The sequence below is a fragment of the Cyanistes caeruleus genome, chromosome 2 (assembly GCF_971803275.1).
Source record: "Cyanistes caeruleus chromosome 2, bCyaCae1.hap1.1, whole genome shotgun sequence".
Lineage (NCBI taxonomy): Eukaryota > Metazoa > Chordata > Aves > Passeriformes > Paridae > Cyanistes > Cyanistes caeruleus.
Window position 1 is genome coordinate 119861324 of NC_141702.1, and position 23682 is coordinate 119885005.

The window sequence follows — 23682 nt, forward strand, 5'->3', positions numbered from 1 at the left end:
GTCAGTGCCATTAATGTCACAAAGAGGAGCATCATGGAGTCACCAAGAAGCTTTGGGATTTACCTAAACCCAGCTCAGGGAACAAAGTACATGCACTTGGCCAAGTGTTCCCCTCAGCTAAGTTCAGTGAAAATGGTCATTGAAAAGACAGACATTCCTCTTGTTGGCTTCGCTTTAAGGAAAAATGCAAGTTTAACTCTGCGAGTTCAATGTGTTTGTTTTGTTCTAATCTGCTGTAACCTAATTTCAGCATAGAAACTGGAATGTGACACCTGCAAATACAGCAGAGCTACTGCACCGAGCTCCAAATTTGATCATATAGAGCAAGACTTTTGGTGCAGGTTTCTTGGTTACAAATCCTTCATTATTTAACAACCACCAGGTGTGAACCTTGCAGCTATTCCAGCACAAGCACGCTTCCAAGCACTGCAACAGAAAAGTGAGGAGCTGCAGGTTTTTTCCAATGCTCAGAAACACACAATGGAGGTTAGATATGGCCCAGCCCAAAAGAAAACCAAGGGTGTCCTTACTCAGTCTCAGCCACTCCCATCTGTCTTCCCATTTGTCGATCATTTCTTTTCTCTTTTCCGTCAGCTGCAGGAGCTTCTCCTTGATCTGGACAGAGAGCAGAGAGCAGAGAGCAGGGCTGTTACACAAGCACCAGGCAGCAGCTCCCCCAGCCCTGCACTGACAGACACTGCACGAGTTCCTCAGGAAGTGACTTCACTGTGCAAACAACAGCTGCTTTTCTCTTCCAAGTATAAATAAATGTGACATTTCCATTAAAATATCACATTTGCATAAGCATTCAGTGTCTGTTAAAAGCTACAGCACCCAGAGTATTTGATAAAAGGGTGTAATGGGCAAACAAATGTAAATAGTGCAATCAGGCACTGAATCTTCTGCCCTTTCCAGTGAATAATGCAAAATGTGCTGCTCAGGATTGTTGCAGAAGCTCTTCCCTTCCTGAGAGGGAAGTGCCTCACAATATTTGGTTATCCTCCCTTCCCCAAAGGGAGGCAGGAGAACCAAGGGCTAGGCCTCTATCCTTAGACCTAGACATCTCAGAAAATAAATCAAGCCTTTAAACAGTTGGATATGGTTCTCTTAATATCCCTTGAATTTCCTCCCTACACAACAAACATTTTCCTGCTCATTCCCTTAGCAGGCCTCTCCACAGCATTCCATTTCCCCTGCAGGAAGTTCAGGCTGTCTCACAGCTGCCTCTGCCCTTGCTCAAGGAAGACTCCTTTCCATCCCAGAGCCATTCTCTGCAGAATGGAATACAGCAGCTTCTTTGCATTTTCTGGGCTGAAAATGCCACTTCAAACCTCACTGTCACCTCTGTTGCCCACCATGAATTGCCAGAGTGAAGTTACACCCTGATTTCCCAACAGCACATAAGTGCACCAGTCCCTGAGGTGGCACTTGTCATTATTCCTGTGTGGGTGACACAGGGCAGGTTTCTCCCTCGGAAAGAACCCCCAGGAGCCCACGGCTGTACACAGAGAGCACGGTACCTCCTCAGATGCGTAGTGTTTCCTGGCCAGCAGAGACTTGCCAAGCTCAATGCACGTAGTAAAGCTGTCATTTCGGGCATCAATTTCTGCTTTGATCCCCTGGTGATTGTTCATGAGGAGTTCCACAGATGAAACATCCCTAAAATGACCAGAAACACAGATTTTTGGATTTAACAGCTGCTACATTTGCAAACTGACTCACAACTCAATGAGGAAAAAATTGATTCCTAGATTGTCTTTGTAGCTCAAGAAGCCTTTCCCAGCACCATTCTGGCCTGAATCAGAGATCCAATAATCCTGGTGTGAGACCAAATCTCTTTGGGTACAATTGCAGTTATTCCAGCAGCCACCCACATGAGCAAGGTGCTGCAGCAGCAGGCTCTGAAAGCCTCAGTGAAAGCCAGTGTCTCAGTGACACTGAGCCCTGCAGATGCCCTCAGGTGACCTGCAGCCCTATCTTTGGATGGAGAAGGGATGCCCTGCATTACCTTGGCTTTTCCTGGGCTTCTATCTGCCGGATAACGTCTTCCATCCAGAGCATGAGATCCCGAACCATGCTGAAGAAGCGGAATTTGTCTCCTGTGTCCACCAGCCTCACCCTGCGGCCCTCACAGGCATCCAGCAGTGCCTTCCATGCCTCTAGAACCTCGTTTTCCCTCTTCTGGATGTCATCAGCCTTGTCCCCAGCATAGGCAGCCTGGAGGCGCGCTGCATCCTCCTGCAGCTGTCGCACCTGCAGTGGTTGGGGAGAGACAAAGCCATCGGTGGGTCTGTGACTCCTGAGACACAAACACTGGGACTCTCATCTGCTAATACAGCACTTGAGAGGCTTCCTAAAGCCACTGCAAATGGGTTTGTTGTTAGTCAGCCAGTATCATCCCTCAGAGAACACTGCAGGGTCGAGGGACCCCTAAAAGAGCACAGATTTGCTACTGCCTGAATCCACTGCAAGACATGGTGCCAAAACAAAGAGACTGTTACATGTCAGGGCAAATGGGGACCATTCTCATCATCAAATTCCCTTCCTCTCATACAAGTGGCAAAGGTACCTGGGAACTCTGTATCCAAACCACTACTGCAGCTGACAGAGATTCTTTTTCAAAAATGTAGATAATAACTTCAAAGAGAAGAAAACGTGGAAATGTTAAGAACCTTCTGCTATTAGAAAACTTTTCCTTTCAAACACTGTCTTGGGATGGCAAATGCTAATTCCTGACTGTTTTCCATATTTTTCAAGCCAGGAAACATTCCATTAGCTTTTGTCTAACAATTATATTTTTTTTAAGATCAAATCAAACAGCCTTCCAGCTACAGGCACAGAGACCACGTCTCTCTCAAAATGATCCACCTCGGTGCTCTGGCTGTTTCACCCAGAAATTATCCTAAGTGCCTTCCCCATAGCTCTGTGCTAGGACTACATATTCCTTCATTTAGGTCTTGATTATAATTACCTTTTTGAGAGATTGGGATTGATGTTTTATGAATGTCTCCTATTTTCTGTATGAAATCTACATCTTCTGAAAGTTAAACACCTGGAATATCAAATGCTTTCTCTATCTCCTTTCTTTTGGTGTAAATTGCAACATAACCGAATAAATTGGCTGGCAGCTGGGCCATCAAAGCTCTTTCCTGACCTACTGGGATAAATACAGTCAGTTGTAATTCCTCCATTCCTGAAGCAACTTGTTCCCTTCCCAAGTTCTCCTTGTGACAGCTGAATGGTATATTTTGATTCAGAATCCCCCCTGTGCTCTGTGAGCAGCTGCCCCTTCTACTTGGCACATCTTGGCTTCAGAAGATTCAGAATTATATCAAGTTTGGATGCTTTTAAAAATCTCAGCCTGAACTGTGGATTTTAAATCTCTTTTTCTCTAGGAGGCACCAAGGAAGACCATATTTAATTCAGAATGCCCAGGTTCATAACCAAGTCAGAAAGCCTCTGTGTAGGTCTTTGCTGCTCAGACTGGAAAAATAAACAGTGCCACAGAGAGTTTGACTGGTGCTTTTTGGTGTTTTTAAAAACAAAAGGATCTAAAATGACCAACCAAAATATAACCAAACCTCAAAAAGCCAACCAGGTTTATATATTCCTTCATATTTTGTACTGTAAACCAATAGAGAAACTCTGCCTTTCTCATTTCTTCTTCAGCCAAGGACAGGAAAGGGAATAACATCCAGCAATTGCCAACACATTCAGAAGCCCGTGTACTTACAGATTGCAATTTTAGATAATCAACCTAATGCAAAGACAGAGCAGCAGACAGACGGATAAGGAAAGGATGCAGGTGAGGTTATTCCCACAGCACTACACATGGGAAGCAGCTGGCAGCACTCTGTCTCCCAGCCACGGAGGGGCCGAGGGCAGCAGCAAACTCTGCAGCTCAGGTTCCCACACCCACAGTTCACCTGCCACACACCTGCGTGCCCAGGGCCTGGATATCGTGCTCAAACGTCGTGTGCATTCTCTGTAGTGTTTCCACTGTGTTTTGGTCTCTACCGAGCTCCTCGGGCAGTTTCTTATGTTTGTCTTGGATACGTCCTAAGATCTCCTTGGCATCGTGGTAAAATTTGTGCAGTTCATAAGAGGCTGCAAGGATTTGTGTTCTCGTGTCAATGAGCTCCAGGAGATCCGCCCAGGCCTCATTGAGTCCGTCCTTCCACTCGGCGATGGTGGCAGCGTCCGAGTGGCCGGAGTTGATGAGTTCATCGGCCATGTGGTTGACGGTGTCCACCCGCTCCTGCCCGATGTTCCCGGTGTCCCGGGCAAACTCCCGGAAGCGCTCCTGCAGCATCTGGAAGGCACAGGAAGAGCCTCATGCAGCGCCGTGGCTATGGAGAGACCCGAGCGCGCCGAGCCGTGCCCTGTGAGCGGCACCCAGAGAGGCCCCTCCGAGGACTCACCGTGACGTGTTCGTAGTCCTGGCCCAGCTCGTGGGACCCCGCCACCACCTCCCTCTCTGCGATCCACTGCTCCAGGTCATCCACCTCGCGGTTGAGCTGGAACAGCCGGTGCCTCTCGTCCAGCTTGCCCCTCCTCTCCTCAGCGAGGTCCTTCAGGCCCGCATAGAGCTTGTCCACCTTGGACTGGCGCATGCTGATGCGCTCGCTGGAAAAGCAAACAGCGCTGAGTCTGCATTGCCCTTGCAAGCAAAACCGAATGGGGAAAACTGCAAGGAATAGAAGTCACTGGGGGCATTTAATCCACAGAATGCACGTCTGCCACAGGCAGGAATTTGACTCGGACACACTCGGATCCTCTGCTGGCAGAGGTGACAGCAATAGCTTGGAAGCTTGTCTGTCCTGCACAATAAACCCCTGGCTTTACAATTTGTCTGGCCACACATCACACCAGAGTCTTCTCCCAAAGTTACAAGCAGGATCTGAGCTGCTGGGGCAGGGAGAAGTTCCTTTTCAGTTAAACTCTGCTTCAGAGTTCAGCAGCACTCATGGGTTTCTTACCCCTCAAAGCTCAGTATTTGCACAAGGGATGAATATTTCTACTGGCTGTATCTTTTGCCTTTAGTTTGTCTGAGCCATACAGTGCTGCCAAAGTGCCTTCCAGCTGCCTTGTAAAGCTGATGATGTTATTCCAGTACTCAGACAGCTCAGCCAGGAAATCTGCTCTCATCAGAGGCGATCATGACCACAAGAGAGTGCTTTAGAGTTAAATACCAACCTTCCACCGGAGGCAGAGTGTGTCTGTCCTAGGCCAGTGCCACCTTCCAGCCTGTGCAGGCTGAGCAGTTAAATACATCAGCCTCAGAGAGGAATCAGCCTTGCAGCTGAAACCAGTGAAGAATTCTGTCTGCTGAGCTGCAGCTCTTAGAGCAAAATGGGTCTTAAGCTTCCTGAGTTCTCCCCCAGGGAAAGCCATTTATGAGACATGAGATAAATTTACCAAAAGTAAGATGTTAATGTACCCATGTTTAAAGCAGCTGATTCCAGGCTCTGATTCTGCTGGAATCTCAAAGAGAAGAGGCAGATCTTGGGGAGCACTGCAGAAGGTTTAATGACAGTGACCTTCTCTGCTGGACATTGAAGTTGGTTGGAAGAGCAGGTCTGGAGCTTGGCCTGAGGACTGCTCTGCCTCCATGAGGTTCAGCAGTGCTGGCAGACCTGACACTGCAGCCTGCTCAGGGGACACTGCAGACAGGTAACTCCATGTGTCCTGAGCCACCTGAAATCAGCAGCTGCACATACTGACCTTGCCTCTGGCCAAATCAGGGTGGTCCAAGAGACATCTTGAATTGAGTGAGGCTGAACTCCTCTTCCTCTGTATGTGCCTCTGGGCTACTTACTGTCTGCTGTGGTCTTTGTGTGTCAGAACCACCCAAAGAAAGGACTGAATTACTAAAAGAGCTCATGATCCAATTAAAAATGGCAGTTAATACCTTTCTGGGTGATTATCTGCCACCAAAGTTCTGCTGGTCTTTGAAAGCTGGTGCACAGTTTCAGCATAATCTTCTACAGCTTGCTCCAAAATCTGGTGTTTCTTCAGCATGGACACTGCACTCTGTTCATCCTGTAATAGGGTGACAGAAAATGACAGGAAGAGTTATAAGGAGCTGCTCCTAAGTACAGCTTGAAGACAAGTCCTTCTGTCAATGGTATAGAACAGTTGATGTCACAGCAAATGGTACCCCCAGAAAACAAAACAATGAAGGGAAAGAGATAATGCATCTACCCCTCTGGGGTGCAGAACAAAATTACATCAGCTGGGCATTGAGGGTGCTGAGTTTCCTCTTCTAGGAAGCTTTTTCTACAACACTGCAGGGCTTTGAAACATGGAACAGATTAAGACACCACTTGTCAGGCATTTCAACAACAGCATGGGGCAAAGAAAAGAAATCCTACACAGTCCATGCCAGTGGATTCTCCACCAGTGTCTGGAGAAGTTCCAATGAAAACTTTTTATGCACTGTTACAGCTAAGAAAAACAGCCCCCTACTCTCAGTGTTAGCTGATATTGTCAATAAATCTTTTCAATACTGTATTTTGCATAGTGAGCTATTTGCAATAGATAAAAAAAAAGCAAGCCCTTTTTAACTGGAGACTGAACTCCTGTGGAATGTCTTCTCCTGATAGAAAGCTGAGCTTCATTTTACCAGGGCAGGAAACATGGTGCATTTATGTCGATAACAAACAAGCTCCAGCACTAACACCTCACTGGAAAACAGGAAGTTTCCCTTCTCTTTGCTGTGGTCTGAAGCTGGGAGTCAAAGCTGATGGTTGCTGGGAGCCAAGGCTGGTGACAGTGGTAGCAGCTGACTGAGCACCAGGCCCTGTTTCACAGCCAGATGCATTGTGCTGGCATTGAAAACTAACAGAAAACTGGACCTAACGGGAGCACACTGGCAATCCTGACCTTGCAGTGAAGGCAGGCACAGAGCTGCCCTCTGCAGTGCCAAGATGCTTCCCTGGTTCCATACAGCACAGCCCATCCTGCACACTATCACAGATGTCAGAACAGACAAAAGCCATGATCACTTGAGGCTTCACCAGGAAGATAAATTTGTTTATGTTGTTTGTTTATGTTACCATTCCATAGCGCCACATTAAATTATGTCACCTGTCTCCCTCCAGCAAATCAATTAAGGCCAAAATAGTGTCACCGTGGAGCTGCTCACCTTGGCCTTCTCTTCTGACATCATGTAGAGCTCCTGCTCACTCATCCAGGCCTCAGCCTCGGCTGCATCGAAGTAATACTGCTGAGCCCTGTGAGACTCCTCCAGGCGCTTGTGGCGCTTCTCTGTCTCCTCGATGAGGAGGTTCCACAGCTGCTTCAAGTCTGCAAGTCTCTGCTGAATGACTTCAGCATTGGGGCTGCTCTCTGTGATTATGTTCTGACTCCTCTCGAAAATGTCATCGATGCGAGGCTGGTGGCCCTGGATTTCTTTCTGAAGGGTCTGCATGGGAGAAAATTGACTGATGAGACAATGCACAAACGAAAAGGAAATACAAGTCGGGGGTCTTAACTCCAGAGGGGCAGCAAAACACGCACCATCAGCTCATGTGAACAACTTGGGGCTGGTGCCACCACCTGTGGTCACACCACAGCACCCACTGTTTTATCCCAAACATTTCCTTCCCAAATTAGTCAGCACTAAGGAGAAACAGCAGGAATGGAGCTCTAACAGCACCTACTTACCTGATTTTTCTTTATTAGTAGCTGCACAGTCTGGAGGTTGTGTCCATGATCAGTTGATGTAGCTATGGGCATCCTCTCTCCGACCCACAACTGAAAGAGAGAGGAATACACATGATTTCAAGCAACCCCAGATATGGTTGGGGCAGCAGAGAGAGGCTGATGCACACAAGCTGCAGAAAGCAGCAGTATTCCAACATTTTCCTATTGGCTGGGGAGCAGGAATTCCTTGATACTCACGATTTCATCTTCCACATCCCGATTGAACTGGTGGATCTCTTTGGAGGCCAGCAGATTGGCCTTTCTCTCATTCAAAGGCTCCAGCAGCTCCAAGAATTTCTTTTCCACAGTAAGGCGTTTGCCATCCACTTCATCTGTGCTCTTGCCCTCTTGGCTCAAAGCCCTTGCCTGGCTTTGCAGCTCCTCTATCTCCTTCTTACGGACATCCATTTGATTCTCCAGCATCTAAACAGAAACATGGCAAAAAGGTCCTGAAAACCAGGATGAAAGCTGTTCATACAATCAGAGCACATCAACAGCTTCCTCAGAAGGGAGAACAGATGCTGGTCAGTGAGGATTTACCATGTTAATAATTATTGTCTCATTTGTTGCTGGATGAATTTCTTGTTCTTCTTAAAGATATGTGAAAGAATAGGAAGAAAGAAAAGCAGTTCTTTCTTTTCTAAACTGAAAGCCTGCCCTGCCTGTTCCTTTGAGTGCAGGTATCTGCTGCCTGTCTGCTGCACCCCATGCTCTATTTACCTGCTGCTTCTTCAACAGGATGTTGACACTGGTGAGATCTTTTCCGTAGTCATCCGACTGGATTTGGCTCTCCAAACCATTCAGCCACTTATCCAGGTCTGCACAGCTCTGGGTAAAAAGCTCTGCCTTGTTTGCATCGAAGAGACGCTGAGCCTTGGTCTGGGTGGTGGATTCAAGCTCATCCCACATCTGGTGGAGACCTGTCAGCTTCTCCTTCACCACGGCCTCAGTCTCTGGTTTCTCTGCAATGAGCTGCATTCCCTCCTGCAAAGCAAAGAACAACCAAATGGAACCTCCTCAGGAGCACTCACAGCCCGTTAGGGCAATTATCCTGATTAATAAGCACTCAGGATTCCTCATCTGCTGGCAGCATCAACCACTCATTTTCTATCTCCAATTATCCAGTGACTCCTTCCAGAACATCAGCTCCCAGGTCCCTCTGCTGCCTGGAAGAGGGCTTTTTAGCAATGGGAAGGTCAAGCAATGCCTCCTTTCTCTTCTTCATTGCACATTTTCCCTGAAGGGAGCTCCTGAGGCCATGGCTCAGGCAGGATGGAGCAGGGAGCTGGAGCTGGAGCTGCTCACACTGTGTTTCCTGAGGCCCCAGCTCCTGGGGCCACATCACCAGAGAACCATCAACACACAGCATAATGCTGGGAGAGTTTGGGAAATGCTGTCTTTATTCTAATTATCCCTATCTATCTCTTCAGTTGGGTGCAGATGGGAATGCTGCTCCCAACACAGCACATTCCATATGAATGTTAATCAGGGACTGTCACAACTCTGTACACAACCCTGGTCCTTTGCTGCAATCTGATTTTTCAGAAGCAAAGGAGAAGGATGTATTAGCATCACTAAAAAGGAACTTCCAGTACTAAGAGCAGCCTTCTAATTACACCATTAAAGGGTATTGCTATTTGTAGATCACAGAAAAGCCTCTAATGGGATATGGAGTGCCAAAGTGGGAGAGGAAATGAGCAATTAAACTAACTTACACTGAACAGAAACCCACTGTCAGAGCTAAAGAGGAGACTCCTCAGTGCTCCAGAGATGCACAGGAGAAATGGGGGGGTAAGTACAGCTCATCACAGCGTATTAAGGCTTCAAATAACTTGATACAGAGCTGTGAATCTTAATTAATCATAAAACTGGATGTTCTTTACCTCATGCCCTAATTTTGCATGGGGAAAGGCAGCTTGGCAGCACAGAAAGCTAAACTCAGCTATTCCCTAAATTCTGTTATTTCCCAGGAAGTGCTTCTACTTTATCAGCTCAAATCCCAACATTTTCCCCACTTACCCTTCGCACACAGAATTTAGGTTATGCCTTCCTTCTGGCAGATAGGAAAGACTAGACAAAACCAAACTGGCACCTTAGCCAATGTCTGAGTGAATGTCTTGGATAAAAGACTTTTAACATCAGTGAGGAATAAAATGGGTTGGATGGAGACACAATGCACTAGAAATCTCCTTTAGCCTCAGCTGTGGGGTGATTTAAGGACCAGTTCTGCAGAAGAACAGATCCCATCTCTGTGCACAGACACCCTGGACAAAGATAAGGGCATTTTTCAGATGCTCTTACCTTTTCAATCTTCTCCAGCCACTCTTTGTTGGATGCAAGCTCTGCCATGAATGCCTGATGCTTCAGCCACTTGCTGTGCAGGTTCCTCGCCTCATCATAGGACATATCTTGGGCTGTGAGCATCTTCTCATTGATCCAGAGGGAGAGCTGGAAAGGAAAATACATGGGGGTGTGAAATATTCCTGGTGTGAAATAATGCAGAATGCCTCCAGATCAAGGATAAAGAGATGCCACTACAGAAGAGTTGTGTGAGATTCAGGGACTGCTCTTACTCAGGGATTTACTCAGGGCTCACTCAAGGCTCTGCCTCTTGAACAGTTCAGTTCTAACATCCATCTCCAGTACAAAAATAACCTTTGATTTAAGCAGAAAGGAATCACCTCTGTGATAAGCAAAATCAAACACACAGGTCCCACCCAGTTCAACTGCAAGAGAAACAGGGACATGTGTCCTGCTTATTGGTCAGATAGTGTTGTGGAGGTGGTTAGAGATGCTTTTGTACCATTAATTCACAGCACATTTGTACCTTTTTCCCTCAGTCCCTTCTCTGTATAGGTTTACATAAGTAATTTGCTTATTTATCCAATCTCCAGGAGTGTTTTGGTACTGGAGGCTTTCCTTTTCCCATTATATAAAATCCAAGACTGTTTTCTGTCTGATTTTCAGCAAATACAAAGGCACTGGGGACAATTTCCATATCACCACTAGGGAAAACCAATACTTTAAGAGACAGTTGATTTGCCAAGTGCAAATGGAATGTGAAAATGATCCTAGCAGCCAGCATCACATTTCCTCCCAGGGTGAGTCTGACTGCTTCATCTATCCCTGAGGTGTGGATAAAAACCACATTCACAGCAATGTTTATAGAATTTGAAAAGGTCCATTTTCTGCATATTTAGAGCGGAAAATGTCAAAACAAATCTCAGCTTGGTTTCTAGAACAGCACTTGGGTGAGCAAGCAGCCCAAAAAGGAGAGGAACAGAGGCCTCTGCTGTGTGCTCAGGACACAGGGCAACAAACTCTGCTGATCACTCATGAGCCTCTTTTCAAGTGCCCCTTAATATTCCAATTGTCCCTTAAATGCACTCCTCCCCAAAAAGAGAAAACTCATCAGAGCAATCAGAGAAACTCCTCACTGGATCTTCCCATCAAGTCTAAACAGAAAAATGCTCATGTTAGTGAAGAACTCTGTAGGCAGAAGTTTACATTAGAGCAGGCTACTGTGCTGCTGAACAGTCAAAGGCTACATGGAGATTAGGATACAACCCAGAATTAGTGGTTTTACTCTTGCCTTTCTGGGGAGGAGACAGCTGCTCTGCTCTGCAAATTGCACTGCTTGGCTTTCACTGTTTGCTTTTACTCAGCCACAGCATTAAGGCTTCTGGGGATTTAAAAGTGCTTCCCAAGGAGAGGCTGGATCATTCCTGTTACCAGCTGGGGGAAGGCAAGACAGGGACAGCATGTGGTTCGCAGCCAAGGCCTGTCAGGATAAACCCCTCAGAGAACAGAAATGCAGAGAAAGTATTCAAGGGCTCACTGCTAAAATCTGGGGTTTGCAACCACTACAGGCACTAAAAGTCAGTACCTTGAGTGTGAAAGTAGATTTTCAGAAAATAATACAGTTCTCTAAATTACCTCAAAATGACACTTGCAGTATTTATTTCTCCAGAAGTTGTTAAGGCCAGGAGAGGATGAGGCTTCCTCCCACCCTGTACACAAGCCCCGTTCCTGCTCTTGGCTGCCACTCTGAAGTGCCAACCCAGCAGGAAGGAAGAGAAATGCAGAGACAAACCCTTGTGAGCCTGGGGCAGCAGCAAGGGGAGGGGAAAGGGCCCTGATGCTGCTGCACTTCCCAGACTGTGCCAGGAGCCAAGCTCCAGCCCTTCCTGCGGGGAGGCTCACATGGCAAATCCTGCCAGCACACTCCGGGAGAGAAACTCGGGAGTGCAGAGTCTTGCCAAGAGCTTTCACCACATCCCTGGAGAAACGAGCCCAGACAGTGCTGGGACTTCCAAGCACTCAGAGGCAAGGTCAGCTGCAAACTCCTCAAAGGTGAGCTGAGAAAGAGCAGGAAGTCAAAGAAAACTAAGTGGCAATATTTATCACATCTCCTCCACTCAGGATTTTCTGCTGTTGCTCTTCCATCCACTCAGCAAATTTATTTAACACATTCATATTGATGAGTGCAAGAAACAGCTGGAAAAGCAGCACCTCAGGACTAAGCTGTGACAGTGTTTCTGACTCCTCACAACAACAAAATCTGCTGTTTTCCCTCACCTGTGACCCCAGAGGGGGTTTATCACTGCTGGGTTGCTGTCAGGAGCGTTATCCTGCTGCTCCAGAGTGCCACTGACCCTCCTCCCGGGCTCTGCAGGAAGGAGTGAGGGGCAGGAGGCCCTCAAACACCTCAGCACGGGGTGACAGTGCCAATGTGGCTGCCCTGGGAGGGGAAGGGCTGCAGAAAACACTCTGCCCTTCCTCAGGTTACACACAGATGGCAAACTGTCCCGAAGGCAGCAGCGGGCAGGAAGGCCAAAGGATCACTGAGGGTGAAGTGGGGACCGGCTCAAAGCTGTTCCCTAACAATTCCCAGCTTCACAGGCAGCGCTGAGGAAAAAGCCAAGGGGGAGGTGTTGCCTTGGCTCCTTTCCACCCACGGGACAGTGCTGCTCCATCACAAACCCTCCAGCCCAACAGAGGTGTCAGCAGGACCCACAATGATGAAAAGCCTCAGTTTTCTGAGGAAACAGCCCTTCAACTATCACCAAAGTTAATGTTCCCTCAAAGAGGACTGGAGAAATCCCTGACATTTGGGCAATTGTAAGTTTGTCTTTGAAGTGTGCAGTTGAGACATCCATGTTTTAGTGGTTGGGGAGAAACAGGGGAGAGGAAAGTGTTCAGGCAGCCAACATTGGGGCTTTTATGCTTTCATTTTTCTTCCAGTGATACAGGGGAAAACCAGATCCTGGGGAACACACCCACACTGAGGCCAGGAGAGCTGAGAGCCAGGGGATCTTTGTACCAGAGCTGTCACAGAGGAAGGAAGAAGCTGCTGCTAATAACAGCAGAATTTTTGCTAATCTGTCATGTTTTAACCACCAAGGAGGGAGCAATTGAAGGCAAGTTCACGGGCAGCTTACGCAATGCTGGGAAACAGATTGGATCCAGGCAACCAAGCAGCAAATACCACTTGCCCAGTTTATGATCAAAACCTCACAGGCAAAACTCTTTATTATCTGCCAGTACTCCATGAAATAACCTGAAAATTACTTGATTAATTCCTTGTGCTAGGAGCAAGAGTATTCTGAACTTTAAAATGTTGTCATCAGTGTAAACGGTTAACGTATGTGATTAGAAAATCTGGAAAGAATTTCTTTTTTCAAATGTTATACTACTTAACAATTTTAAACACATGTAAACTATCAGGTAAATCACACATAAATGATATAGTTTAATCTTGCTCCTTTTTTATTCTTAACCTCTCATTCTTCTGACTAATGTTTGCTAGAAATCACTTGAAATCCCCTGCACCAGGCCACATGCATCTGTACAGCTGTAGACAAAACTCTTAGTAAGTGCACTGCTCACCCCACCACATTCCACATGGTTATAATTTATACCACAGTAGAAAATCTTCACTGCTTTTGACAGTTTCCTATGTCTTTAGCTCATATGACAAAAGAAAATCTGGTTCACGAGAAAAGAAAAAAACAATCTTTTTTTTTTTGCAGTGGTATGGTTAGGGGTTTTTTTTATGTTTACTCCACACTAAATACTACTGGGTGACTGAGCATTCCAGTCCTCATAAAATATGGAGTAAGAATGATCTTCTGCAGGATGCAGCTTTCAGCAATAAAAGTGAAAAGGCATGATTTACCTCTTGGCAATCCTGAAGAAACTTTTGGAGATCCCTGTTATCTTTCAGTCTCATCAGAAGTTCACTGGCTGCTTCACGGTTCTTCCTATGTCTGGTCAGAACAAAAACAATAGAGAAAGGAAATTAAACAGGCATTTCATAAAAAATTGTCACTGTTGGTTTCTGGAGCCTCTTTGGACTACAGGTGCTGGTAAGTTTGTGGTGTGTGTCCTTTGCTGACTTTCAAAGGACATTTTGGAGTGTGTTATTTAATGGGCTCGCTGAAGTTCAGCATCTCCTTGTTTTTGTGACCCATTAAATAGACAGAACATTCTGAAATCAGCAGGGTTTCACAACGTGTTACGGACAGAATTTGGCCCACTCATTTCAAGCCCACAGGAGAGTTCAGGCTGTTTGCCAAAAAACATAAGGAAACTGTGAATTGCAGCAGTGAGAGGATGCTGTGTGGCCCTCACAGGGTGCACCTGCTGGAACTCTCTTTGTGAAACACCTTCAGCACCTCCTTGTCCTGCACAAAGCTGAGCCGGGCCACAGAACCTTCCCAAGGCTGTGTTTAACCACATGCAGCAGCCCTGGGTGGCTCTGCACACAGAAGCTTTATGCACTTGGAACATATTTCTCAGAGTGTTTAAGAGCTGCCAGAAGAGAAGGAAAGGTTAATTCAGAAGGCCTAATTTAATTCATCACAGTTTGCCCCTTGAAGGATGAGCCACGCTGGCGGTCCCAAAGGTTGTGGTGGGTCCTTCTAATGGAATGGGCTGATTCCCAAGGTACCTCTGGCATGTTTGAAAAATGCTTAATCTCGAGTAGTTATCCCTGTCCTTCCATCCTTTTCATTATTTATGAGGCAATTTACAAGGAAGAGACGGAGTAAAGATAATTTTTATTTACTGCTTATTGTGCTAGGCTTATTCCTATTGCACTGTACAGGGGTTTAAAGTGAAATATTGCTGCCATTTGTAATAAGATAAACATGGACTGAGAGTTGGAAATTATTTTAAAGGGTGGCAGTTTATAAGATGAGCTCAGCACAGGCTGGCAAAAGCTAAATAAATCCATGTTAGTGGAGATCTCCAGAGACTCATGATACTCCAGAAGACCATAAATTACATGTTGATGACAACTGGATTATGACACCACTCTTCCTGATCTGCAGTAAGTTACCACAGCAAGCTCTCTGGCACCAATTTAGTGAGTTCAGAAACACAAGGAATACTTGGAGATACATTTTCTATAAAAACAAAAGGTCTGTAGGCATAGGAATAGGAGAAAACCCTTTACAGGACTACAGTTTGTTTCTCTTTGGCCTTAAGAGCTGCCTTCAATCAAGCAGGCAAGCAGCATCTCTAGAGGTGTAGTCAAGGAAAAGATTTAGAGATTGCATGGCAAGGAACATGTGGAACCATCAAAGCAAGAGCCTGGAGTCCAAACCCAGGTGAGGCTGAAGATTTGACAGAGGGAACACAAAGGAAAAGACACAAACTGTGCCTTAGGAAAAACCTCTCTAATGAGGCAAACATCCCTGGTTTGATTCCACTCTTTCTTGGCTGGCTTTTATGTGCCTGGGCAAACACGCTGCATTACTCAGGTTGTTAAAATGAAGCAAAGAACTGCTTGGGTGATTTTATCAGGCTGATTTCAGAGATTTAAGGCTAGATTACATTACAGACTCATGTATTCTGGAGAGGACACGAGTTATGAAGTTTAAAAGAGAACTTTCATGGTGCTTGAATAGATTTAAGATAAGTACAGAAGTTCTTACGTTGAGAAAACCCAAATTTTAAAAAAACTCATAAAAATATCTCCCATGGAGTGTTGGAAATACTGACTAGAAGGACTTAGAAGGAAACCATGCAGGGATGTCAAACAGATGATGCCATAGCATAACAAATATGATCTTTGGTGCTTAGAGCTATGTAACTGTACAAGGCTGTTTTGTTCAAGGTGACCTGGAGTGAGACTGGACAATGAGTTTTCTCTGAAGAACAGGGCTGAACCATAACAAAGCAGAAGCATTTTGAGGATGGGCACTGCTGGAACAGACAGGAATTCCTGTGTTTTTATCACTGATTTTTTTATGGGAATAAAGGACTTAAAGAAGTTATTTAGTCTGTTCTCCTGCTCCATACAAGCTGTACCTAAATATTATTAACTCCTTGTTCAAATATCCTTAAATTCTTTTAAAGAATTCACACTTAAGGTTGTCACTGACTGCTTATTACTAATTTGCTAGAACAGTTTGTGGAAGAATAGTTTGCTCTGCAGGATCCAGTTATTTAGAATGGCTTTGAATTCTATGTCACACATATGACACCTTAAGTGTAAGATCTGTTCAGCACAAGGAGGTGTCTGACACAAATCCAGAATTTGCCCAGTGTCCCCAAGCTGACTCCCAGAGGCCCCTGAGAATGCTGACAGTGCTGAAAACTGACAAAACCACTTGTGGTTTAACTGTAAGCCTGTGGGTTTCAAAGCCTGTGCAGAAATAATAAATCTTACACGCGGTGTGAATGCAGCTGCCTGCTAGGAATCCTGAGATATATGAAAGGCAGTTTTAGCTTCTTTCATTGCTCCAGCAAACGAGGCACTCTCCCTTCTGAATGGGCAAGAACAAAACTTACTTCTGTTCTCTGTTGAGCAGAAAGTTGCACAAATACAAAAGTTGATGTAAAACAGGCTCAGATCACAACTTGTGCCAGATCTGCCACTGCCTTTAGACTAAATCTCCCTTGCAGAATCAGAGGCCATGAGCGGGCACATAGAGAAGGACAGCTCCCAACAATCTTCCATAAGAAAATGAAGGAGAAAATGCTTCAGAGCAGCACAAGTCACCCATGCAGGGACAGCTGCACAGGGACACCAGCTTCTTTCCCAGCTGGAAAAGCTAGCTGGTGATAGCTTGATGCAAACCCACCTTCTCCTTCCCTCACCCTTACTCCATGTCCTTATGCCCATTCATCCTTGCATGTGAACTGCACTAAGAGGTTGTGCTCAAGTGTTTCCCTGCTATTGCACTTTCCTCCCCATTGTGCCATCCTTATTGAGATGGGAACCATCCCAGGGCAGGGCCTGTCTGCTGCACCAGGGCCAGTAGGGTCTCCTCAGGAACAGCTCGAAAGCACAACTGCAAAACCCCCTCTGAACAATACCAGAAACTACAAAGAGCTCCCTATGGGAAGTATGGAGCCACTGCACATATTTGTGCTTGTTTGTTTTGGTCCTTTGTTAGACATCCAGGTGGAGCTCAGCTGGGAAAGCCACTTGTGAAAGCAAAGAGGCTTCCTCTGCTACTCCTCCCAGTGCACACAGCCCCAGGGCTTTGTTCTGGAGGCTTATCAGCCCCCCAGACCCGGGGAGCAATCCCACGGATTTCCTGGATAGCAGCGCACCGGATGCTTTTTGCAGCGCTCGGCATAAATAGCTTTGGAATTGAGGAAATGCTCAGTTCCAGTAGCAGCTCCAGCACACGTCCCCCGGGCAGGACAGCAGGGACAACAGGGCACAGAGGAGCACTGGGGTGACAGGCACCAGAGCCTCTGCAGAGCACACAGGCTGAAGCTGGCTCCCACTCCAGCCACTTCAGACAGGGCTGCAAGATGCAGCTGGCCATTTGCTATGATATCCTTGGATTCCAAAAGCTGCAGAAAGAGGACACCTGACCAGAAGGCTGGGATCAAGTTCTCCTGCTTTCCTGAGTGGATGGGCAAACTTAGAGTAGAGGGCCCTTAGAGAGGGCAAATAAGGAAAATCACTGTCCTAGTTGTCCCCTTGATTGGTTTCATGCAATCTCCTTCTCCTGGCCTTTGCAGATTCTCTCTGGGATCGAGAGCCAAGCTGGTGAGAGAGAGAGAATGGCAACATGGGGTACCCTGGGGGTTCAGCTGTCAGAGGCCCTCAGCAAGCTCTGGGAACAGGAAGAGATGCCTTTCCTGAAGCCATGAGGCATGGCTGAAGTGGGTGCATGCACAGTGGGACATCTCTGCCCAAACAGGGAAGGTACAACATTTACTTCAGTTCAGTTTCTCATTGGAGATGAAGGCGGCTGGAGAACCTGAGCTTACCAGCTGTGAGAGGATGGAAGACTGATGGGAGGGTCATCAGTGACATTTCACAGCTCACTGCTGTGTTCTGACTCCCACAGTGCCTTGAAAGACTCCACTGTTAGCCAAACCAAAAGCAGAAAGAACAACAGCCATCAAAACTGAACATTTGGGTTTCAAAGAAGAACAAACTTTTAATGTTCTATAGCATCCATGCTACAGGCAGAGAGAGAAAGCAGAGGACTTGTTCTGGGATGAAAGACACACTTGTACCAGTGCTTGCTAATCTGATCTCAGAGGGGCCAGACAAGCTGGAAGAGGTGATCAAAGTGGAGCGGGTGGGGTGGCTGCAATGCCAATTACACCCTTGAAGAGCCACATTCCTTCTCCAGAGGAAGGACAGGAATATGTTGTTATAATTACACCAGCTCGGGGGCAGCAGAGGAAACTGAGACTTGTGGAACCAGACACAGCCAAGTGCTACAGCCCCCACCAGAGCATCAAGTCTGTTCATACTCCAAGAACTACACGGCACCACTCAAACAGCCAAATTCTGGGTAGGGAGCTCATTACCTAGCAAGCCTATAGAAAGTGGGAGAGGTATTGTTAATTAAGATTAGCCTGGTGCATTCTTGAAACATGACAGTTCCTATTTTCCAGGAGACAAAGGAAACAGTCTGGAACAGACATTCTCTAAGCTGTTACTTTGCCTTTGAATCCTGGTAAAAGGGCACTTCTCAGAGAACAGAATTAAAGGAGGAACAGCTACATTGTACCATCATTCTGCCCTTACCTGTCATCAATAGAGTCCACTTTCTCCTGGATTTTATCAGAGTTAATGTTCCCATCACTAACGAGCCTCCTGCCTGTCTCCACAACTGCATTGATCTTTTCTTCATTGGCATCCATGGTGGTCATGAAATCCTCCTGCTTTTTAATAGCAGCTTCTGCTCCTTCCAAGGTAGTTGGCATCTCTGTGTGTGCCAGAACATACTCCTGGGATTAAAGAAATCAGAGAGAAAAACTGTTACACTCAGGCTATGCTGCTGCTCCAACAACCAACATCTCCCAAGAACAGTTTGAAGTAAAATACAGTTAGAAAAGGACAATTTGTCTGCTTGTGGCTCTCCAAAGCCAATACACTTTGTTAATTGCTTGCAGTACACAATGCCAACCAGTAGAAATGAAGTCAGGTATATCTTGACCACTTGCCTGGTTATTAAGGAAAGCTTCTGCTTGCTTGGTATCTCTGAGAAACAGCTGGTAGGCATGAGACTGGGAAAGGAGATTTTGCCTGTTCTCCCACATTTTGTGAAGCTCATTCCATCCGGTGTCCAAAGCCTGTAGGCGCTGGCGTAGGAACATGTACTGAGCGTCAGTTTGCCCTTGTGTCACCATCTCACCCATGTCCCTCATCTTCTGATAATCTTCCTCATAGTTGTTGATTTCATTCTTGATATTCTCGTGCTGAGTGAGCAGCTTCTCAGCCTCTGTCAGGGTGTTGGGCATATCTTCAGAGGCAATTGCAGTCTGTGTTCTGGAGAGCCAGGACTGGAAGTCATCCAGATCTCTCAGGAACTGCTGCAGCTTGCTGGCCTCTCCCAGAGACTCCTCCCGGTTCTTCAGGGTGGTCTTCATTTCTTCCCACACATCATTGATCTCTGCAAGCCGTGAAAGGATGGCTTGTGCCTGGTCAGGATGCTCTGATTCCAGCTTCTCTGCCTCCTTTTGCAGGTCACTGAGCTTGGCTTCGATGGCCACCAGGTCCCGTTCCATGCCCGTCAGCTTCCTCTGCAAGGCCATCACTCCAGCCAGGTCGTTACCCAGGTCTTGTGTGGATTCAATCACTTTGGTCTTTTCCCTGATCCAGGATTTGGTTTCATTACATTCAAGATGGTAGTTCTGGATACTCAGAGCAGAGAGCAGAGCATCCTTCTTCCTATCTACCAGTTCTCTGAACTGGCTCCACCTGAAATGTGCGAGAAGAGCAGAGAAATTGAGATTTGTGGGAAAAGGATGTGGCAGCACTGCTGAGTGAGCAGCTGCTCTCACCAGCTTGGTAAACCCAGCTACTCAGGGTTTTCTCAGTCCTTCCCACACCATCAGTATTTCTAGCAAAGCAGTCATTAACCCAGATATGGTGTGTATTAGAATGTGACAAGTACCAGCACACTGGGTATAATTTTTCCTCAAGTGAAAGGTTGGCACTTACATCAACTTTTCACACTCCCCTGGTTTATTCTGAAGGTAAAAAATGAGGGTGTTTATACAAAACTATATTGATTTATTTTTTATCATAGTAATTATTACAGTCAATTTCCAGCTCTCAAATCAAAGTACTGACACATTCAGGGCCTGATTAAGTCAAGAGCAAAACTCCATCTGATAATCAAGTATTTGAAAAGCACAGCTCTTTCTTTTGAAGCTTTAAAGACCTCGAAGATACTTCAGGTAACAGCATCAGAATATCTTAAAAAAGCCTACTCAAGAAAAACAAATGACCCCACTGTACTTGCTCCAGCTGGTGTGATGTTCCTGAGCACGAGGCTCTCACCTACCTTGTGTTGAGTTTATCTTGCTGTGCTTTGATCTTCTCCCCAGGGTGGCCACTGTGCATCAGCTGCCTGGCAATCTGGTTCACCACGGCCACACGGGATGCTTGGTTGTTCATTTCTGGCTCCAAGCTTTCAAACCTGGAGTGGGGGAAAACAAACAAACACAAGATCCCCCGCAGGCATTAGAGAATCTGAGCCACAGGCAAGCTGAGAAAGGTAGCTGGGGTAAAACACTTCCACCCAGTATTCCCCAAACTTCCTGGTAAAGGTGTTCTCACCTGTGCTGGATCACTTCCAGGTCCTCCAGCTTCTCTGGAATCTGCATATTATTCAGCCACTTCTCCTTTTCGTCTATCCAAAGCTCACATGCATCTGCCTCACTGAACATCTTATAGAGAGCGAGGGTATCCTGCAGGGCCTGTTTACGCAGCCGGGTCAGCTCAGCAACCTCTTTGTATCTCTCCTCGATTCCGGACAACCTGCCCTGCACATCCGGAGACTCCGCGTGCTCCTGCGGCAGGGCCTTGGCCTGCTCGTGGAGAGAGTCAATGGTCGGCCGGTAACTCGCAATCTCTTCAGCCACGTCTTTGTGTTTCTTGACCAAGGACTGAGTGGAATATTCATCGTGGCCAACGTCATTGCTGGAGACAATCTTGAGGATGTCCAACATCCACGCATCGATATCATCAGCATCAGCCTGGAACTGGTGAAGGAGAGAGGCTTCCTCCAGCCGCTTCTTCCTAATGGCAGATAACTGCTCCAGGTTAGCCCACTGCTCCCGGATATCTTTGATTCTCTCTCTGATCTTCTCAGACCCAAAATGCTCTTCCGCGATCATGTCTTCACCTTCTTTTATCGCCTGCTGAAAGTGGCCGCTGCGGCCACTCATCTCGTCCTCAAAGGCCTTGTGTTTACTCAAGAGTCGGACGACGCTGGTTAGGTCCTTCCCGTAGTCATCAGATGACAGGATCTGCTCCTTCTCCCTGATCCAGCCTTCCTCTTCGGCCATTTCCCAGAAGAATTTCCAGAGGCGCCGGGACTCCTCGAGGCGCGCGCGGCGCTCGGCCGCGAGCTGGCAGAGCTCCTGGTAGCAGAACTCCATGTGAGCCACGCGGTCCCTGATCACCTGCGGGTCGCAGGGCTTGTAACCTGCTGGGACAGAGAACGTGTGTTACCTCCTGGGCTCGCTCACTGCCATCCCCACGGCTGGGCAAACGCAGAGCTCTGAATTCCTGCGTCTCCCAGCTCCAAGGTTTACGTGAAAGAATTCATCCTTAGTCTAAGGAAAGTGAGTGGGAAGTGTTCAAGCTCCACCACACAATAACACAGAAAATACTGTTCTTTCCAAAAGACAAAAATAAACCCCAAATGGAAAGATATTCACCACTGTTTCCAGTGAGACAAAAATCACTGAATTAAGATTTATCCACAGCTGCACAAAATGGACACCATTTACTCTAGTTAACAATGCTGGGTTCTAGGGAATTGTTTCCTTTTAGGATAAATCTGGGCACCACGAGGCTGGGTCCAACAATGTGTGTAAATGTTTGATTAGGAACACAGCATGGGGAGCCGTGGTGACCTCTGCAACAGCAGCTGCATGCATTGCAACCCCATGCAAGGCACAGCGCCACACTCAATTCCTGAGCAGGTTCCTGGACAAATGAATCATTGACACGCTGAGTACAGACGGAACAAACAGAGCTGGATTCTCTCATTCTGCTGTGGAGTTCAGCTAACCTATCTTGCAGAACTAATGAGTCTCCCAGACAACCTCATAGGTAATTAAGACAAAAGGAGTATGTTGGGTGCTGGTTACCTTCTCCATCGGTGGCAAACTTCTGAGCAGAGGCATTGACCCCTCTCACTCTCTCAGCCTGAATAGCAATGTCAGCTTCCACCAGAGCGTGTTTCTGCAGCAGGTCTTCAACTCCCAACAAATGTTTGCCGTAGTCTTGGGACAGCAGAAGCACCTGAACAAAATGAGAAAGACAAGTAAAACAGGCTGAAGGCCATAAGCTGTTTGCTGCTTTGGGACTTCAGGCACTGTTATCTGTTGGTACATTAGGTCAGAGGAACTCCAGGCCTATAAGGACAGAAATTCCAAATGCAGAGACATGGCTGATACAAATGTGAGCCAGTATTTTTGGAAGCACTGGCAGCTATGAAGAACTTGACCACTCTTCAATGAATTTTCAGTTTAGGATGTTGAGAGGCTGAGTTAGCTCAGCAGGGCTGAGGAGCAGCACTCAGCCCAGGTGCTGTGAGCTCCTGATGAGTGACACACAGCTTGCTTTCCTCCAACAGCTTCCAAGTTTTGCTGGCTGATGGACAAGCTGTGGTCCTTTCCCTTCCCAGATCCCAGGAGAACAGACAGGAAGAAATTCAAGCTTTTTAAAGCAGAGAGGTGAAGAGGTGACTTGCTCCCCATGCAAATCATGATGGAGAGAGATTATTTAATTCCCTTTCACCAAATCTGTTATCTTTACCCAAGCACTGTGACCAAAACTCCTGGGCTCTGTGAGACAGAACTGAAGCTGGAAAGTAGCTTTTTATAGGAGTGAACTTGTTCTTTTTCCTTACTTGTTTTTAATCTTTATTGTTAATGAATCATAAGGAATTTGTTCACTGCTCTTGAATGTGGATGTTCTGGCTCTGTCTACTAAACCAGAGAGGCAAAATGAATCTTAGAACTTGACAGAAAAGGGCACATACACCTCTGAAGAATATTTGGTCTGCATGCTCAAAGGACTTCCACCCACCTTCATCTCGTCCATCCAGTCCATAATGTACAGCATTTCCTGGAAAATCTTCTGCAGCCCAAGGTTCATCTCCAGCCGCTGTCTCCGTGCCCGGAGCAGCTCCAGGAGATACTCCCACAGGCGGATAACATTGTCCTTCCTCGCAGTGATGCGTTTGATGTCGTGGTAGTTTTCAGTCTCGAGCTCCTTCGCCACCGCCACCACGGCCTGGACCCGCTCCTCGTAGGCCGCGATGTCCGTCTCGATGGCCTCGTGCTTCTTCGTGGCAGCCTCCACTGCTGGGAGGTCAAAGCCAAAATTGTCCTGCAAAGGCAGAGGCACTTCAGGAATGGCTGCTGAGGATAAAAGTCTCACTGCTCAACCTCTGCTGTCAGTTCTGACTTGGCAAAACACACTTGTTAGCAAATCCAGGACCTCAAAATGCTCCCAAGAGTCTTCTT

At 46.7% G+C, this 23682-nt stretch overlaps 1 protein-coding gene across 23 annotated transcripts in view; it reads right to left on the bottom strand.

Annotated features, from left to right (window-relative positions):
- SPTBN1 (spectrin beta, non-erythrocytic 1) overlaps positions 1–23682 on the bottom strand; it is a 160584-nt gene that overhangs the window by 11818 nt on the left and 125084 nt on the right. For 12 of the 23 annotated variants that reach the window (XM_086875137.1, XM_086875132.1, XM_086875131.1 and 9 more), the window contains 18 exons: positions 23243–23545; positions 22300–22453; positions 20759–21629; positions 20484–20618; positions 19138–19894; positions 18719–18921; positions 13886–13976; positions 10009–10155; positions 8428–8691; positions 7906–8130; positions 7669–7758; positions 7148–7426; positions 5912–6042; positions 4422–4626; positions 3938–4312; positions 2009–2253; positions 1521–1659; positions 531–615 (listed from right to left, as the gene is read on the bottom strand). In XM_086875137.1, coding sequence (XP_086731263.1) covers positions 531–615; positions 1521–1659; positions 2009–2253; positions 3938–4312; positions 4422–4626; positions 5912–6042; positions 7148–7426; positions 7669–7758; positions 7906–8130; positions 8428–8691; positions 10009–10155; positions 13886–13976; positions 18719–18921; positions 19138–19894; positions 20484–20618; positions 20759–21629; positions 22300–22453; positions 23243–23545 — 4699 coding nt within the window. Of the gene's footprint in view, positions 1–530; positions 616–1520; positions 1660–2008; positions 2254–3937; positions 4313–4421; positions 4627–5911; positions 6043–7147; positions 7427–7668; positions 7759–7905; positions 8131–8427; positions 8692–10008; positions 10156–13885; positions 13977–18718; positions 18922–19137; positions 19895–20483; positions 20619–20758; positions 21633–22299; positions 22454–23242; positions 23546–23682 lie in introns of all 23 variants that reach the window. The other 11 variants (XM_086875124.1, XM_086875123.1, XM_086875120.1 and 8 more) reach the window with 1 other exon arrangement.